The following is an 18240-nucleotide window of genomic DNA, read 5'->3' on the forward strand; positions in this document are numbered from 1 at the left end:
CAACATTCACAAATCAAGACTTGTTCCATCCCAAAGAATAACTTTTCTGGATGCGGATCTAGACACAACCACCCAAATGGCTTTTCTCACAGAAGAAAAACAAAGACAACTACCGTATTACTTCAAGAATCTGACAAGACAAACTCAGCTGACTGCAAGGAAATTCCTGCAGGCCCTGGGTTACATGGCATCTTGTATTCTTCTGATTCCACAAGCAAGGCTGCATATGAGGAAACTACAATGGTACCTAAGGAGTTTATGGACTCAGCACAGTCACAACTTAGAAACTTTGATCCCACTCATTCCATGCCTCCAAAAGGGATTTCTGTGGTGGGCTCAAGCAAGCCAGTCGAACAGGGGTCTGCCCTTCAGCAAACCAATAGCCAGCCAAACCATTACAGCGGTCGCTTCAGACCACGGTTGGGGAGCACACATGGAGGGCAGATGTATTCAAGGACTATGGTCACAAAAGGAGCTACGCATGTACATAAACCAAAAGGAAATGCTGGCAGTGATACATGCAATCGAGGCCTTCAAAACCTTTCTGCATCAAGGCCACCTGCTAATAAGGACAGACAACACCACAGTTATGTGGTACATAAACAAGCAAGGAGTCACCCATTCCTACCCTCTTTGCAGACTGGCAGTGAATCTATGGGAACTTTCGTTGAAACTCAATATAGAGCTGCAATCCCAGTTTGTGCCAGGAAAAGACAATATACTGGCGGATAGCTTAAGCAGAAATATCATGGATGCACACGAATGGATGCTGCACCCAGACATCTTCCTACAGATAACACAGTCATGGGGAAGACCAGACATAGATCTTTTTGCCTCCCCCCACAATCATCAGCTGAAGAAATTCTGCTCAAGGACATACCACCCACAAGCATGGAAAATGGATGCCCTATCTTTCAGCTGGAGAACTCTAACAGTCTATGCATTTCCACCTCTTCCATTAATGACCAAGGTCTTACTGAAGATCAGGGCAGAGCAGCCAAAAGTGATTCTGATAGCTCCGGACTGGCCAAGACAGCACTGGTACCCACTGTTAAAGAGCATGTCACGCACGAAACCATGGCGTCTTCCTCAATGGCCACTTCTCCTGACACAGCACAATTACAAAACTCTGCATTCCAACCTGAAAACCTTGCAACTAACAGCCTGGAAAACAACTTTACTCCTCAGGATAAGCTATCCAAGAGAGTGAAGGATATCATCATGGAAGCTCGCAGGCCTTCCACAAGAAAGGCATATTCAGCAAAATGGAAAAGATTTCACACTTGGAGCACCACAAAGGGCCTAGATGCGACAGTGATGAACATGGCACATATCCTGGAATACTTGGCAGAAATGCTCCATAATGGCCTGTCTTACTCTTCCATTAAAATTCATGCTTCAGCAATTTCAGCAGAGTACAATACTGACCCACCTGTCTTTTCTCATCCTCTCCTAAGACAGTTTCTAAGAGGAATTAAAAACATCAATCCTCCAAGGAAACCTCCAGTGCCTACTTGGGACCTTAACTGTGTTGGAAAAACTAACTCTGCCTCCCTTTGAACCAGCAGCATCTGCAGAACTACAGTTCCTGTCTTGAAGACCGCCTTCCTTCTGGCCATAACCTCAGCAAGAAGAGTATCTGAGTTACAGGCCCTCATGGCAGTACAGCCATTTCTTATTTTTCATCAGGACAGAGTCTCATTGAGAACCAATCCTTCATTTATGCCAAAGGTGGTATCCAGGGTCTCATTAAACCAAGCTATTCACCTGCCTACCTTCTTTCCAAATCCACAAAACAAAGGGGAGAAACTAATGCACACCCTGGACATACACAGACAGTTGCGCTACTACTTGAACAGAACTAAAAGCTACAGAAAAACTGATCAGCTGTTGGTGGCATATGCTGCTGGTGCACAAGGAAAAGCAATTTCCAAACAGACAATTTCAAAATGGATAGGGAATTGCATATGTTTTTGTTATTCCTTTCATGGAAAAACTGTGCCAGCTAACATTAGACCTCATTCCACCAGAGCCACAGCCACCTCCACAGCCTTCTTAAGAGGGGTGGCTACCAAGGACATTTTAGAAGCTGCTACATGGAGCTCCCTGCATACATTTTCCAAGCATTACAATTTACCTTTATATTCCAGATCCAGAGCAGGCATTGCTACGGCAGTCCTGCAGGGCATTTTAGTTACACCATCCTTTACATAGATCTTCCACCCCCAGTATGGCTCTGGTATTCTACCCATATGTGATGACTGCAGATGGATCCTTGAAGGACATAGTACAGTTTTGTACCTACCATAAATGTAGATGTCCGATAGGTATGCATCTGCAGTCAGGTTTACCCTCCCTCCTTCCCCTCTTGGGTATTTATTGGGTACTTTCCCCTCTCATAGCTAGCTGGGGTTATCTATTATGGTGTATTTGTTTTATATATATATATATATATATATATATATATATATATATATATATATATATATATATATATATATATACATTTCTGTGCATGTTTGGAATTTATTGCATTTCTCCAAATTTAGCCTTCCTTTGAGGGCACCTGCCATCTGGGGCAAGAAACTGAGGAAGATGGCGTCGGCTGACTCTTTTATACCTCAGGCGCTCTGACGTCGGGGAGAGGGAGACATCAGCCGACGCCGGACCCAGACTTTGGAATCCGGCCGACCGATGGGCTGCCTGAGGCAGGACAAACCCATATGTGATGACTGCAGATGCATACCTATCGGACATCTACATTTATGGTAGGTACAAAACTGTACTTCTTTTAATCTAGTAGTTCTGATGCTGTTTTTTTGCGGGTGTGCAGAAGCTTCATCAGAAGAGAGTCCAAGGGTGACTTGTATGCCAGGCAAAGAACACCTCTCTGAAGTCTGTATGATACCAAGTAAAGAGATAGGGCTTTGAAGTTATCAGCATAGGACACTGTGTTTACTTTTTGTAAAAACCCTTTATGGACATTCCATTTTCTGCATGTCTGGTCAGGTACACACTGAAGGGGGCATTATGATGGGAAAGATGAGGCCTGACTACAGTGATATGACCGCTCTGGTCCTAGATGCCATGCTCTTGCTAATAAGTTTGAGAAACTTAGAAAGATTTTCTTACTACCTTGGACCCATATTGGTTGAAGGCTTGGCTACTATCTACATGAGTTCCCAGATCCTTAACTAGTGAATCAACTTTTAAGAATGTTTTATGGATGGCATAGTTGCCCATGGTGGTAAACTTTCCAAAAAGTACAATAATGCATTTTGTGGTACTGAGTTTTGAGCCTTGACTTTGGCACCAGGCGTGAGTCTGCATTAGGCCTTCCTGAGGGGAGCTCTCATTTTGAGTGGATTGAATGCCTTTTTCCAGTTTGCAATCATCGTTGAATTGGTCAGCCATAGGTCTTTGACATCTGAGAAGTGCATGCCAAAGAGGAGTGGGTCCAGAACAGGCAAGTGGAAACTCCACTGATGACTGGCCTCATGAGGTGGCCTCACCAGTTCTAACCTACAGGGTCCTATCAGTGAGCCAGCTAGCTATCCAGCATGTTATACAGGGGTTTATACCTAGTTCCATACTTTGTTGACAGTGCCTGAGTTTGGTATTGCATCAAATGCTTTAGCCAGATCTAGGTAGGCAGTATGCACTTTTACCCTTGTCCATTCCTTTAGTGACCTTTTCAAAGAATTCCACCAAATTCACTACGCATGACCTTCCTTTGACAAAGCCAGACTGGGATGGCTGCAGTGTCTGGAGGTCTCCAATGCCCTTATTGATGATTTCCATGATAATTCCTTCCATGGTTTTGCAGATAAGACTAGCCACATTAATAGTTTCTAAGATCCGTTGAAGGACTACTCTTATGAAGTGGAATGACAGTCATCCTCCATTCATGTAGCACAAAGCCTGTTTTAAGATTATAGCTAAATAATGACTCCAGGAATACTGATAAGTCGTATGTTAGACTACTCAGGAGGCATTGTGGGATGTTATTGGAGCCCATTGAGGCCATGTTCCTGGCTTTCAGTGTAACCGATACATGCGCCCTAGTTTTAGCTGTATGTTTGAAGGTATTTTTGAGAGGATGGTTGGGGGCAAGAGGGGGTAAAGCTGTAAATGAATTTGTCCACTAATAGGCTCGCTATATTGCCAGGCTCTGTTAATGTGGCACCATTAACTACCAGTTCATCACATTGCCATGTGCTGCCCTTAAGGTTTCCTCACCTAGCTGTAGAAGGCCTTATGGTTATCTCTCACCAGGGAGGCTGTTGTAACTTCAAAGTTGGCTTTGCTTGTTCTAATTAGCACTCTTTGCTGCCTACTTGCTTTGAGAGAGTTTCTATCTTTATAGGAATTACCCTTCCTGATTTTTGCCAGAATTTTTGCAGTTGGTTGAATATCCTATTTATTTTGGGTTGCCACCAGTGTGGTTTGTTTCTAGGGCTAGTTCTGGGCTTACAAAGGAATAACACTTTCAGGCTGGCCTGAATACTCAATGTTTGCAAAAGATCCTTGAACCACAGCTGACCTCCAGTCCTCAACCGTTTATGTATGCACTCCAGACTGTCTCAACTTTTTTTTCCATTTCCAAACTTCTACAGCCAGTTATCCTTGTCTTTTAGAATATTTAACACAGAACACTTTCACCAGTTAATGATTACTGATCTCAGTTGCAGCTTATTCAATAACAGAATTTAAAAGCTGAATTTTTGTAATCCTTTCTTTACTTGCTAACAGAGTTAGTATGGTGATCGAGGTGGATCACTTTCAGGTTCCACCTGTCTGGATCACTTTCAGGTTCCACCTGTCTGGTCCCATTGAGACAAAATAAAAAGTTCTTCTGGTGCAGTGGATGTGTAATGCTGAGCAGGTCTCTCTTGACTAGACAGCTCTCCCACTCTGATTCAGAAAAAAAGTTCATGGAGATCTGCATCTGTGCGTTACCCTTGTTAATGCAAACAAATAAAATCATATAAAATAGGATCATAGAAAGTTACTAGGCTATTGGCCCTGAGGCCCTTATAAGCCTAGCCAAGAGTTTAGCCCATGTTTAGACAAGTCAGCACCCGATACCTCTGTCCAGCAGGGTCACAAGTGGAATCCCAGGGGTGTAATTTTTGTTTCCCATCCAGTTATCCATGTTGCGCTTAAAAAGGGGTAAAGAAGTACTCTGCATGACGTGGAGAGGGAGTCTGTTCCACAGACTGGGGAGTCTCTGGGACACAAATCTGCCCCGCCAGCAAGTCCTATTGATGTCACAGACCAGATTGCGGCCGCATGTGTGGGTTACCCTAGTGGAGCTGGACTTCCAGATATGCAGCAGTCCCATTAAGGTGGGGTCCGAGATAACCTTATATGTCAGGCAGAGGTCACCTCTGAGGAGTCTCTATGAAACTGAGTTAGAGGGTAAGGCTTTTAGCCTTTCTATGTATGGTAGATTTTTGAGGCCCTGGATTCTCCTGGTGAGGAACCTCTGTGGTCTCTCCAGCTGCTGCATGTGCTTTGCAAGGTACATGCCGACCAGGGAGTTGTACTCAGTAATGGGCCGTATAAAGGAAGAATACAGGGATGTTATGACCTCCTTGTCCCTGGATGAGATGCCCTTACTTATGAGATGGGCCATGTAGAAAGCTTTCTGTACAACGGAAGCAACATGGTGGTCAAAAGTCAGGCTGCTATCAACCTGAGTGCCCAAATCCCTCACGACTGATTGTGTGCTTAGGACGTTATTAATGTGATAATTTGTGGGGACATCACTCTCCCTAAAGGGGGGGATGATGCATTTTGTGCTGTTCAGCTTGAGGCCATGTTTCTGGCGCCAGTCATTTGTTTGAGTGAGACCTTGTTGGAGGATGTCCACATTACTAAAGGAACTGACGACAATGCCCAGTTGCAGTCTCTGCAAACTTGGTCAGCCATAGCCCACTGGTTTTGGCCTTTACCTCAGAAAGGTATATCCCAGATAAGAGGCTGCAAGACCGAACCCTGGGGTACGCCGCTCATTACGGGTCTACTGCTTGAGGTGTTTTCCCCTGTTTGGAATAGGTGGGTTCTATCAGTGAGCCTGTTAGCTGCCCATCTGGTAACATACGGATTGATGCCTAGTTGAGAGACTTTATAGGTTCATAGGTTCGTACTAGGCTATCTGCCCTAGGGCATTTATAAGCCTAGCCAGAGTGTGTGTGGCTTTCACCGCCCCTTAGGGTGAAAATACTATGCCCTTTAGGGTTTAGTTTATTGTGCCTCTGTCTAGTAGTGACACAGAGATGACCCCCAGGGTAAACCTACGATCTCCCATCCACTCGTCAAGATTTCTCTTGAATAGAGTTAGTGAGGGGCTCTGCCTAACATGGATTGGGATTCTGTTCCAGAGTGTAGGGAGCCTCTGGGTTATGAATCTGTCCCTCCAGCATGTCCTGTTTATTTCTGTGTTGAGGTTTAAGTCTCTTGCTCTCGTGGCTCTGATGGATTTGGATTTTCTGAAGTGGAGCATGTCCATTAATTCCGGATTGGACATGGCCTTATAGGTCAGGCACAGATCACCTCTCAGTAGGCGGTATGCGACTGAATAGAGCTGGAGCTTTTTCAGTCGAGCAGCATATGACATACGTTTAAGACCCTTTATCCTCTTGGTGAGGAACTTTTGGGGTCTTTCCAACTGCTGCAGGTGTTGGGTAAGATACATCCCAAATGGGGCATTGTACTCAATTATTGGCCTGATAAGAGAAGAGTACAGGGGCACAATGACCTCTCTTGATCTAGATGTGAAACCCTTCATGATAAGGTGGGCAATGTAGAAGGTCTTCCTAACCACTTTGGCAATGTGAGTGTCAAATGAGAGGTTACTGTCAACCTGGGTCCCTAGGTCCCTGATTACCTCTTCCATACTTAATGGATTACCACCTATGTGGTAATTTGTGGGTACCTTGTTTTTCCCAAAGGGTATGACTATACATTTTTTGGCGTTTAGCTTAAGGCCTTGGCTCTGGCACCAATTATCCATTTCTGAGGCCTCTCTGAAGGATGTTTGTGTCCGCTGGAGTATCAATTATGGCGCCCAGTTTGCAGTCATCTGCGAACTTTGTCAGCCACAAACCTCCTATGTTTGCCTGTACTTCGGAAAAATAAATGACGAACAAGAGGGGTCCCAGGACTGAGCCCTGTGGGACACCACTTGTGACTGGCTTAGAGTCTGACATAGCTCCAGCAACTCTGACCCTGTGGGTTCTGTCCTTGAGCCAGTTTGCAAACTATCTTGTGACATATTGGTTGACATTTAAGCTGGTGAGTTTGTCTATGATGCCCGAGTGGGGTATTGTGTCACAGGCTTTTGCAAGGTCAAGGTAGGCTGTGTGAACTGCCTTACCCTCATCAATGGCCTTAGTGACAGTTTCAAAAGTCGACCAAGTTCAAAAGGCAGGATCTGCCCTTGACAAAGCCAAATTGGGTAGGATCCAATGTCTGTAGGTCCCCAATGTCTTTGTTTGAGTTCCATAATGATCCTCTCCATAGCTTTACAGACCAGGCTCGTCAAGCTTATGGGGCGGTAATTTCCAGGGTCCGTAGAAGCACTGCCTTTGTGAAGTGGGACCACTGTTGCCGTACGCCACTCTTTGGGTACGTATCCTGTAGTAAGGCTAAGATTAAACAGCAGCCTTATGTGTGGGTTTAATTCCTCTTGGAGTTCATGTAGTACACAGCCCAGGACACCGTCCAGTCCCATTGATGCTGTGTTTTTAGCTTTAGAGAGGACGGCTCTCACCTGGGCATCTGAGATGTTAGGGAGGCTACACTCTGCTGGGATAGTTATTTCTCCTTTTGAGGGGGAGGGGGAGGAGAAATTTGCTCTGAACCTGTCTGCCAGAATGTTGGCAATGTCAGTGGGTTCAGTGTATTTTGTGTCATTTTGGACTAACTCTGAGCATATCTGGGAGTTTCCACTCAGGTTTCTAACATAGCTAAAGAAGGCCTTGTGATTGTCTTTTGTGTTTTTTGCGATTTTTCTCTCAAAGTTGGCCTTGGATGATTTTGAGTTATCGTAGTTTTTTGCTAGTACTGATCAGAGATGCCTTCCCTTTTAGGGATTTTGCTCTGTCATGTAGTAGCTTCCTTCTCCTGTTGTAAAGTTTGTTTATGGCTGGGGTCCACCAGACTGGGCGCCTGCCTTTGGGGGAATGGGTCTTGGTTTTATTTGGGATTGCATGATCCATACATTCTTGAAGATGCCCGTAGAAGGCATTTGCAAAGGATTCAGCAGTGTGGGTTGGGGTTTCCACTGGCCCAGGGGCCTTGAAGGGTACCACTTCAGTCTTAAAAAGTGTGAAGTTGGCTTTTGAGACGTTCTTCACTGTGGTCTTTTGTGCAGGGGGTGGGGGCGGGATGTGGATTTCCAGTGAGATTAATTTATGATCTGATCTTACCAAAGAGGGATATACTTCCGGTGTGGAGCATTTTGTCCCCATGTTTGTGATGATCAGGTCCAGTATATTGTCTCCTCTTGTGGGAATGGTGACTAGTTGTTCCATTGCATTTGAGTTTATGAATTCTAGGAACCTTTGGGCTAGGGTGTTGGGGCTTGAGTAATGTTCCCAGTCAATCTTTGGGTAGTTGAAGTCTCCCAATATGATGGTATTTGGAGACATTCATACTCTCCAGTGTTTTCAGGAAAGCTGTGTGGGGTTCCTGAGTTGAGAGGGTGGTCTGTAGTATGCTACAAAAACTGTAAGGCAGTTTTGCCTATGGTTAGTTGCACCTGGATGGTCTCCGATGCTTCGTGCGTTGCCACTAACCTGGAGGTGTGGGTATCTTTGAATATGGATACTCCCCCTCCTTTTGTGGTTCGGTCCAAGTTTTGGGGCCGGAAAGCATGATATGAGGTAAAACCTGTTAGTGCTGGGGTGCTCTCAGGAGCCTTGAACAGGTTTCAGTCACTGCACAGACATCAATGTTCTCCATACTGAGGAGGGCTTCGAGGGCGTGCATCTTGAGGTTTAGACTTCTGGCATTGAGCAGCATTACCCTTAGTTTTTTTCCACTTGTGTTTTCTAGGGAGGTAGGTTTGTCATTTGAACCTTGCCTAAAAAAGGCACTATGGGGGTGGCAAGAGCCTTGGCCAATATCCGGAAGCCCAGGGATGACAGGTGCAAGCCATCCCTTGCGAAGCAACGTGGCTTGTCAAGCATGTCATCCCAAGCAGACAGACATTGGATCCCCTTTGAATGACACCAGTATTTAAGCCAATTGTTAAAACTGATCATTTTGTCTTTGTACTGTGGCATAATTCTTGGTGAGGGTAAGATGCTGGTCAGGGTCATACCGGCCTGGGCTACATAATCGGAGAGCTCCTCTGTCTCTCTTCATGTAGTCCAGGGAGGTACGTCTCAGGTCGTTCACACCGGCATGTACAATGACTGAGTCATATTTGTACTTGCTGTGGAGTGACCTGAGTGCTTGTGTTATGTGGCGGATTCTAGCTCCCGACAGGCAGCTTACTGTGACCCTCTCCTTGTTCAGTCTGGTGAGCGGGACGTCAGTGTGTCTGATTATGGAGTCACCTACTACAAGTGTGTCTGGCATGTTGTTTGGCCTTAAGGGTTGTGACTGTTTAGCACACTGACTTTGTGAACTATGTGTTGCATGTGCTATGTGTTGAGGTGGCGGTTGCTTGGGTGTCTGCTCTGGAGTCTTCTGTTGTTTTGGTAGATTTTTAATCAGCGCCTCAGAGTATGTTTTTGTGTGATTATGTGTTTGGTTTGCAGTTGTGATAGTTCTATGTGCGACTGGGTTTGTGGTGTGCGTGGTTACCTTCTCCTCCTGACTGCTCTTGCCAGTACTGAATTGAGAGAGCTCAGCCTCCAGTTTGGCTATATAGTTGCATCTCTCGCATATTTGTATTTGTTGGGAGGAGGAGAGGGTTGTCTGTGTACATGAGGCAATTGTAACATTGCCTCAAGATTCCCAGATTCACCAGCTGTACAGGTGAGGACGTCAGCAACTGACCCTTCGACATGCTAGAAATAGTGAAAAAGATTGCTGTGTAACTGAGTCAGAAAGGACCTATAGGGAAATGGGTCCTCAAGGGAATTTAGGTGAATGAAGTACTTTCTTTTGTTTAAGTGCTTTAACTGTATAAAAAATGCTTTAGGAGCAAGTGCTGAGCTTTTCAGATAGAGTATAGACTGTTTAGATTGCAAGTAGAACAGTTCTAAGGGAAAAATTGAAGAGCAGACTTTACGGAGCCAGAAATAGTTTAAACTTGATTAACCGGTGCTGCTCTGAGCAACTTCTCGCTAAACATATCTATTAATCGCTAAACATATCTATTATGCCCAACTGGGGAATAGTGTCCAAGGCTTTTTCCAGGTTAAGGTAGGCGGTGTACACAGTCTTCCCCTCGCCCATGGCTTTGGTGACCGTCTCAAAGAAGTCAACCGAATTTAACAGACATGACCTCCCCTTTACAAATCCAGACTGTGTGGTATCGAGTGTTTGGAGGTTGCCAATGTCCTTGTTAATGAGGTCCATGATAATCCAGTCCAGGGCCTTGCAGATCAGGCTAGTTAGGCTGAAGGGTCTATAATTTCTTGGATTGGTGGATGTTCCACCTTTGTGGAAAGGGATATGAGGTAGCTGTCCTCCACTCAGCTAGCATAGAATACTGTAAACTAAATGATACTGTGACTAGTGCCAGTACTTTTTTTTTGTATTTCCAGTTTGGCCACCAGGTAATCACACTGGACCTGTTTCTGGAGTAGTCATGGGGTGTGCAGCCTGGTTAAAATGACTTGTTCAGTAAACCACAGTAGTCCAAATTCATGCAAAAGGAATACATCTTTATACACACTTGGCACAGAAAGCACATCAGCTGTTTGGGGCTGTAGTGCTCTGAGCTAACTGATGTTGCTCAATAATGGTTTACAAGTAGGAGAGCGCTCGTGTGCATGGAGGGGGGGGGCAGCATGTGTGCATATGGGGGCGAATCTGTGTGTGTGAGCATGCATGCATATGGCGAAATGGATTACTGTGGAGCAAAGTGGGGCTGACACCTCCTAGGTGCCCTGCTGTGGGGAGACTGCATAAGGCTTGCTGCAAGTACTGTGTGGGTAGCGGTGTTCTAAGCTGACTGTGCCAGCATCTTTGACACCCATTGTCTTTGCAGCCGTTTTATTTGGAGAGGTGGGTAAATCAGTTTACTTAAGAAGTACTTCAATTGTGTGCGTTTTTGCATGCATTCTGGGTGTATATGGTGCAGTACAGAACTAATGAGGAAAGGTGGACTCGCATCTGCTTTTTCCCTACTAGTGGGACAGTTGTGTCAGTGCAGTAGGCTTCCTGCAATAGGAGGGGGGAGACTGATCAGACATTGTCAGTGGCTTTTGTCCCTCAAAGATATTGCATCAGTTTTTTCTGCAGACATGGGCAAAACATCAGGCTTCACCGGTATTTGGTGCGAGTGTGCATGTCTGCATGCATGTATGATGTATATGATAAGGGAGAACTGTGGAGAAAGGCTGGACTAACACCTCCTTGCTGCTTTGCTGTGGGGAGAGCTGCATCAGTACATCCTACTTGCTGCAGTTACTAGCGGGTGTTATGAGCTGACAGTCATTTTTCTCTGACCCCACCATTGTCATCGGAGCAGTATTTTGTGGTGAGGTGGGTAACGCACCACACTTCAATGGTACTGTGTGTGTAGGGTTTATATGGTGTAAAGGGGAACAGGTGAGAAAAGATGGAATAGCACCTGCTAGCTGCCCTGTTAGGCATAGGGTAACAGGAATGTAGAGGACAGCAGTGAATATGGTGGTGGGGTAACAGTGTAATGGGACAACTATTTTGCAACTGTAGATTGAATGATGGCTGAGCAGGAGATGAACATGTCATTATGCTGGTTTTGGAGTCATGGATAGGGAAAACCACAGTTTTAGACACAGCATGCAACACTGTTTTGTATGGAGCTGGCCACTGCATCACCATGGTCATGTGACATTGTGTGTGTGTGTGTGTGTGTGTGTGTGTGTGTAACTATTCCATATCTGGAGTAACAGAACTGTGGAGCAAAGGTGGCCTGACAGTGGTTTGAAGCTTTACTTGGGCATAGTGGTGTCAGTGCATTTGGCTTCCTTTAACATTTGTGGGATGTCTTGAGTTGACATGTGCCAGTAGTTTTTGAACCTCTTGGCCATTACAACACTGTTTTGGGGAGAGGGAGTCAAAGCCCCACTGTTCAACACATGTAATGTGTGTGCATGCCTGTGTGTATTTTGTTAGTCAAAATTTAATGGACAGCAAGATTTGCAGCTGTGGACAGACAAGTGCTGATAAGGTAATGGGTAGCAGGTGTCATAAGAATGGGTTTGGAGACAAGTGAGTGACATTGAACAAATGGATTTGCCCACATTAACCACGTTATTGTTTTGTGAAAGTCTAGCCATTGCATCATGGTTATCCAGACGTGTGTGTGTGTTATAAAAGAACTATGGAGCAAATCTGTACTAATACCTGCATGCTGCCCTGCTGAGGGGTGGGGGGGTCACTTGTGCAAGTGCAGTGGACTGGCTCCATTAGATAAGGATCCATCAATCATTTTCATTTGCCAAAGCCATTACAGCAGTGTTTTGCAGATCAGTGAGAAAAGTGTTGACTGGTATGTTGTGTGGGTGTTGGTGTAGACGAGCAGGTGGCTCTGTCTGTAGGGTGTGGTTTTATAAGTGCAGTGTGAATGTTATACATTCTGAAATGGAGATGGAGTAAAATTGTGCTCAGTGTGATTCCTAGCAATTTCATCATTGCTTGATTGAGACATGTACATACCTTATAGTCATTTAGAAAACACAAGTGCTACCTAAATGAAATTTTGAGTATCAGCTCGTTTACAGGAACAAACACGCATACAAAGACAAGACATGATGGGTATTGAAAAAGCAATAACTATAGTCTTCTTCTTTCGGCTTTTCCCAGTTAGGGGTTGCCACAGTGGATCACCTGTCCGCTGATGATTGGCAGTGGAGTTTTATGGTGTCAAGTTGCCAGCTCGGCACAAAACGCTCCACAGAAGGCACACACACGCACTCATGCCTAGGGCCAATTTAGTGTGTCCAATCCACCTACAAGCATGTCTTTGGGATGTTGGTGGAAACCGGAGGAAACCCACGTGACCACAGGGAGGACATGCAGACTCCGCACAGAAGGCACCCCAGCCAAAGATTAAACCAGAGAACCTCTTAATGTGAGGTGGCAACGCTAACCGCTGCATCACCGCAGCAATAACTATAGTGCACAAGCAGATGTCTGGTAGCTGGTGCACTGTCTTTCAGTACATTGAGTGTAATGTTTAGGGTAAGTGTCTCACTGGTACAGCTTCTTTTACTGTTTCAGTATGTGTGGCATGAAGTATATGCATGCTTGTCTGATTTGGGGTAGTTGTAATGAAGAACAGATAAGTAGGAGTGTTGGATCACTTACCAGCGTACCTCACAAGTGTCCCTAACTTTGGCTTATACTTTTGGTCTGACATACTTGTTGTTGTCTTTTTGGCTTTTCCTGGTTAGGGGTCGCCACAGCAGAACTCCAGTCTGCTAATGATTGTCAGTAGATTTTTACATGCCGAGTTGCCAGCCCTGAAGCACAGCCTTCAACGAAGGTACGCCCATTCACGCATGTCTCCACACAGAAGACGCTCTGAGAATCGAACAGGAACTTCTTACTGTGAGGCGACAACGCTACCGCAACACCACCACTGCAGTTTTGGTCTGATATACTACAATCCACAATATTTTTTGAAAAAGTTGGATTCTCATGAACAAATAATGACATCCATTTCAATTAAAGACTTCTTTTTTTTTTCAGAAAATGAAAGCTAATTCATGTACTCTTCTTTTTGTGAGCTCACTAAATCAGTAGTATTGCTATTCTGAAATTTATCTGATTCAGAAGCATACTCCATGAGTCTGTTGCTGACAGGATGGGATTTGCTTTTTGTAGTTTGTCTTTGTTAATAATGCTACAAGCATTCAACTAAGTACTGGGTCACATCAGATGCTTGGGAAGTCATTGTTAAGAAACTGAGAACTATTTAATTGTGCAAAGTTTGGCATTAAATTACCATAGTTCAGGTTATGCTATAACAGAGTAACTACGCAAAGATAACCACGTGAACAGCCAGAGTGCAATTCAAACTGAATATTTTACTGTGCACTTTTTAAGAAATTGGTAGATTGGCCTGAATGTTGGCGTGATCTGTGTGTTTTTTTTCCTTTTTTATTTGGAAATAATTGTTGGGAGATGCTATTCACAAGTGAAGGGACATGTGAGGGAACAGTTTTAGTGGCACACCAGGCTGTGGTTTGTCTGTTGTCATGCAAAGTTGACTAAATAGTTGAATCTTGCCAAGTTGGAAATGAGACTAGCTCACTGATGGGGGAAGATGGGGAGGAGTAACTTGGCCAGGAACTGAAACTTGCAAAACTGCTCTTTGTACAGTCTTTTTAAAGCAGTAATTTGTTGCCACTTTTGCAAGCTTCTTTCAGAGAACGTGTACTAACTACATCAGTAGCAACATTTGTAAAACTCAGTGCAGACCAGTCAGTGAAACATGATCTGCAGACTCTCAAACCTTTGCAGTTTTTATCAGGTGTTCCATTCTAAGTGAATGGAAGTCTAGTTTGACAACAGATGGTAGGGCTACTTGTTCTCAGAATCAGGGGTCTCAATAGTGCATTATGAGACAAATTGAGCTTTCCAAAGGAGAAAGTCTCATCAGGATGTCTGCCTCGTGAGGACAGACGGGGATAAAAAAAATAAATAAAATTTGGAATGAGTACTTTGCTTCAAGCACCTTTGAGAGGTGCAGTAGTACGTGACAAAATAAAAAATGTTTTTTCATCATTTGTCCATAGTGGACCTTTAAGCAAAATCTGTCAACTGGGTGCTACGGTTTAGCAGATAGTTATAGTAAATTCCAATCCTAACCTCAAAATTGCTCTTCTCAGTGCCAGAAGTCATAACAGATTTGCCTGAACTTGAGGCTCTCCTGCAACTTGGACACATCCATGTCTGGGCTGTAACTGAGACCTTGTTTTATTATAAAAATAACACTTCCTTCTTACAGGGATTTAGCATTCATACCCGAGGGGAACTGTGGGGGTGTTTTCATGTTTGTCCGAAACCATATCCTATTTAGGCAGATTCCTCCAGACTCTCAAAATTGAACTCTGTGAGCTCTCATCCTCAATGTAGTATTGCCAGTACTGCACTTCACAGTTTTGTGGTACTTTGGGAACTTGACTTTGACAGCTTCATCTCTTTCTGACCACCATGAAATCCTGTTTAGTTCAGTTGGTAAACCTTTTTGACCTGGATGAGCTTTAGGTATTCCTGTATATCCTAGACCAGTTGTTGAGAGTACAGTGTCTCTTTTGGTATGCACTGCCCAGATGCATTACACTTGGAAAGGCCCCAGTAGTTCCTTACTAAAAAGATGCACGCCTATCAAGACAGGCTTGAAGCTCTGTTATGCACAGTTTTTGTAGTATTACATGGATATTTATGTTTTACATCTTGTGCCAGTGTAAGGACACATCCCTATGTAATCTCATTCATCTCTACCAGACGAGCAGCTCCACAAATACTAGAACTAAGGATTTTAGTCTGCACCAGTATATCTGTAAAATGCGCTGGGGGGACAGATTTATTACCTTTGTATCCCATCTCTGGAGTAAATTACCCTTTCATGTTGGAGTGATACTTTCACATCCTTCAAAGATTAACCTTGATTGCATGGACATCAGCAAATTCATCCCTGGCTTTACCTTCTTTTTCCTTTCTAGAGGATGTGGGTACCAGCAGGGTGCATTTAGCTTTACAACTTATTTGCCTTATAGTTCCTTTGATCCTGTGATCCTGTCTATATTCACTAGTAATAATGCTTTGCTTTTGCTCAGAAATACATTTTGCATCTACTATTGCAGGTTATATGGAGGGTGCATGCCAATGATTGGCATTGACTGGCACAGGGAGAAATTAATGGTGGAAAAAATAGTTTGGTTCCATCATGTACAGTAGGTGTATGCTTTAACATTAAGTGCTACCTAAGTTCACTTTCTGAAGCTTTTCAGGCAAGTGCCTCACACAACTGTACTGAGACAGCATTAGTTTGCTTGAATGCCTTCTGCATTCTTAGCTTGCCCTAATAAAATCTGAGAAATGAGTAAGAAACGAGAATGGCAGTTTGCTGTACCAAAAATTTGTATAGTTGTAGAATACGTTGATTAAAGAAATTATCATGGTATTGCCTTTCCTCAGCAGAATCTGCAGGTGTAGCGTGATTCTTAACATTTTTATTTGAAATGCTATGTAGTGGTTCTCTGTATATAATTTGTAGATATTGCTAAATATTTATGATACTTAATACTGTACTAGATAGAATTTTTTGTAATCCTCAATCATGTTTTGACTGCAACTTTATTTTAGGATAGTTTTAGGGGGAAAATGTAACATTTAAGCATGCTGTGATATACAACAGTCATGTAACTTGTGAAATCAAAGTTGATAAAATTAATAATCTGAGTAAATGTAACCAGTCCTAAAACAAACCCACGCGCATGTGTGTAATCTAAAGTTGTAAAACGCCAACCTCTTGTGAGCATTTCTTTTAACCTGATATACATTTGTTAAACTCCAGCAAGTAAACTAATCAACTCTTATTCTTTCTTCCCTGCAGACTGAGTATGACGATATTTTCTTCAGTGGTGCTGTGGTGTAATTTCAAAAGTGAATGAATTAGTATCCTCCATATTCCATCTTTAACTGTATTGTGCCTGCTGTGTATGAAATCCAGTGGAAAAATAAGTGAAACTGTGAACTGTATCTGCTGCTGTGAACACCTGTTTAGAACTTCGTGTTGGGTTAAAAGCAAGAATCTTTAAGTTCTGTAGCTGTGCATTGTTGCCTTGTGTCATATAAATGTATGTCTGTAGATATGTATCAATGTATATTGCGTAAAGCAAATGCACTTTTTAGTCGACTGCCTTTATCTTCATTTTTGACAGTTGCCCTCTTTTTTTCCATGTACAGTTTACTTTGTATTGTTTTATTTTGTCCATTGCCAGTTCATAGCACTGTGAACCTGCAAGTGGCTCACAGCTGAAGTATGTCACTAGTCATTTTGTAATTGAACTGGAGCCTTTCTGCTTTTAAATTCCTGTTTTGTTCTTTTCTTCCTAGCTTCCGCAGGAGAACTCTTCTTCCTTCTACCCAATAGACTCTGACCTCCTAATCTCAGTGCTTTGCCATGTACTTGGCTGATTTTAGGATTGTTGTTCCTGTACTGCTCCACAGGCAAAGTGCTTTGTGTTGGGACCATACAGTGCCACATAATTTTTGCAAAGTGTAATATCTCATTGATGAAATTGTTAATGTATTGTCTGGGAACCTTTCAGTCTCTGTAATTACTCTGCAGAACTGTGCATAATAACGGTTTCTGGCAGCTTGTCTTGTAGCAAAGTCAGACAAATGGGGGTGTTTATTCTCACCCATACTCTAGAACAGCCTGTCAGTTGCCAATATTCACTGAAGAGGAGTGCATATGCTGTTCCCCAGCAATCATTTGGGGCAGTCAAGCCACATGTCAGCCAGTAACGTATTGCCCCCCCCCCAAAAACACTAGCTTTCAGTTAATTCTGCCCCCCCCCCCATACTCCAAGTTGGAGACTTCACCTATGTTGCCAGCACAGCAAGAAGAATGCCTTGCCAGTACACCATTTATTCAATGTCCAGGTCTAGCCTGACCTGAATTTTTGGTAGTCTTTCTCACTGCAGTTCTTTGCTTCAGACTAACTGTGTAACCTTGTGGCTACCATAGGCAGTCCTGCTTGCAGTGCATTAAGAATGACAGCTTGCCTTACATCTAATGTACTTGTCATTGTATAAACAGACCGCTTTGGTTGGCAGGTATGAAGCCTTTAGATTTGTTAATTGACTGCCTTGTTTATCAGCTTTTTATGTGCATTTATTTTAGAATAACATTATTTGATCAACTGTATTTCTACAGTGATGGGATGCACATCATATATGTTTTGATACCAACTGGAGAAGCTAAGAGTTCTGAAAATGATTTTATTAATTGTGTTGCTAAGCATCAGGAAGACAACCACAGGAGGACAAGAAGATAAAAAGGGAGAAAGAGAAATATTGTACAGTGTAAAATGAAGTATTAATCACATGCCG

At 43.5% G+C, this 18240-nt stretch overlaps 1 protein-coding gene across 1 annotated transcript in view; it reads left to right on the forward strand.

Annotated features, from left to right (window-relative positions):
- LOC122794439 (NF-kappa-B inhibitor beta-like) overlaps nucleotides 1-17703 on the forward strand; it is a 172230-nt gene extending 154527 nt beyond the window's left edge. The window contains exon 6 of the mRNA XM_044062817.1: nucleotides 16736-17703. Coding sequence (XP_043918752.1) covers nucleotides 16736-16777 — 42 coding nt within the window. The 3' untranslated portion in view covers nucleotides 16778-17703. The remainder of the gene's footprint in view (nucleotides 1-16735) is intronic.
- Nucleotides 17704-18240: the final 537 nt, after the last annotated feature.

This window comes from Protopterus annectens, chromosome 1.part0, assembly GCF_019279795.1.
Source record: "Protopterus annectens isolate FY-2018-M chromosome 1.part0, PAN1.0, whole genome shotgun sequence".
In the NCBI taxonomy this organism is placed as follows: Eukaryota; Metazoa; Chordata; order Ceratodontiformes; family Protopteridae; genus Protopterus; species Protopterus annectens.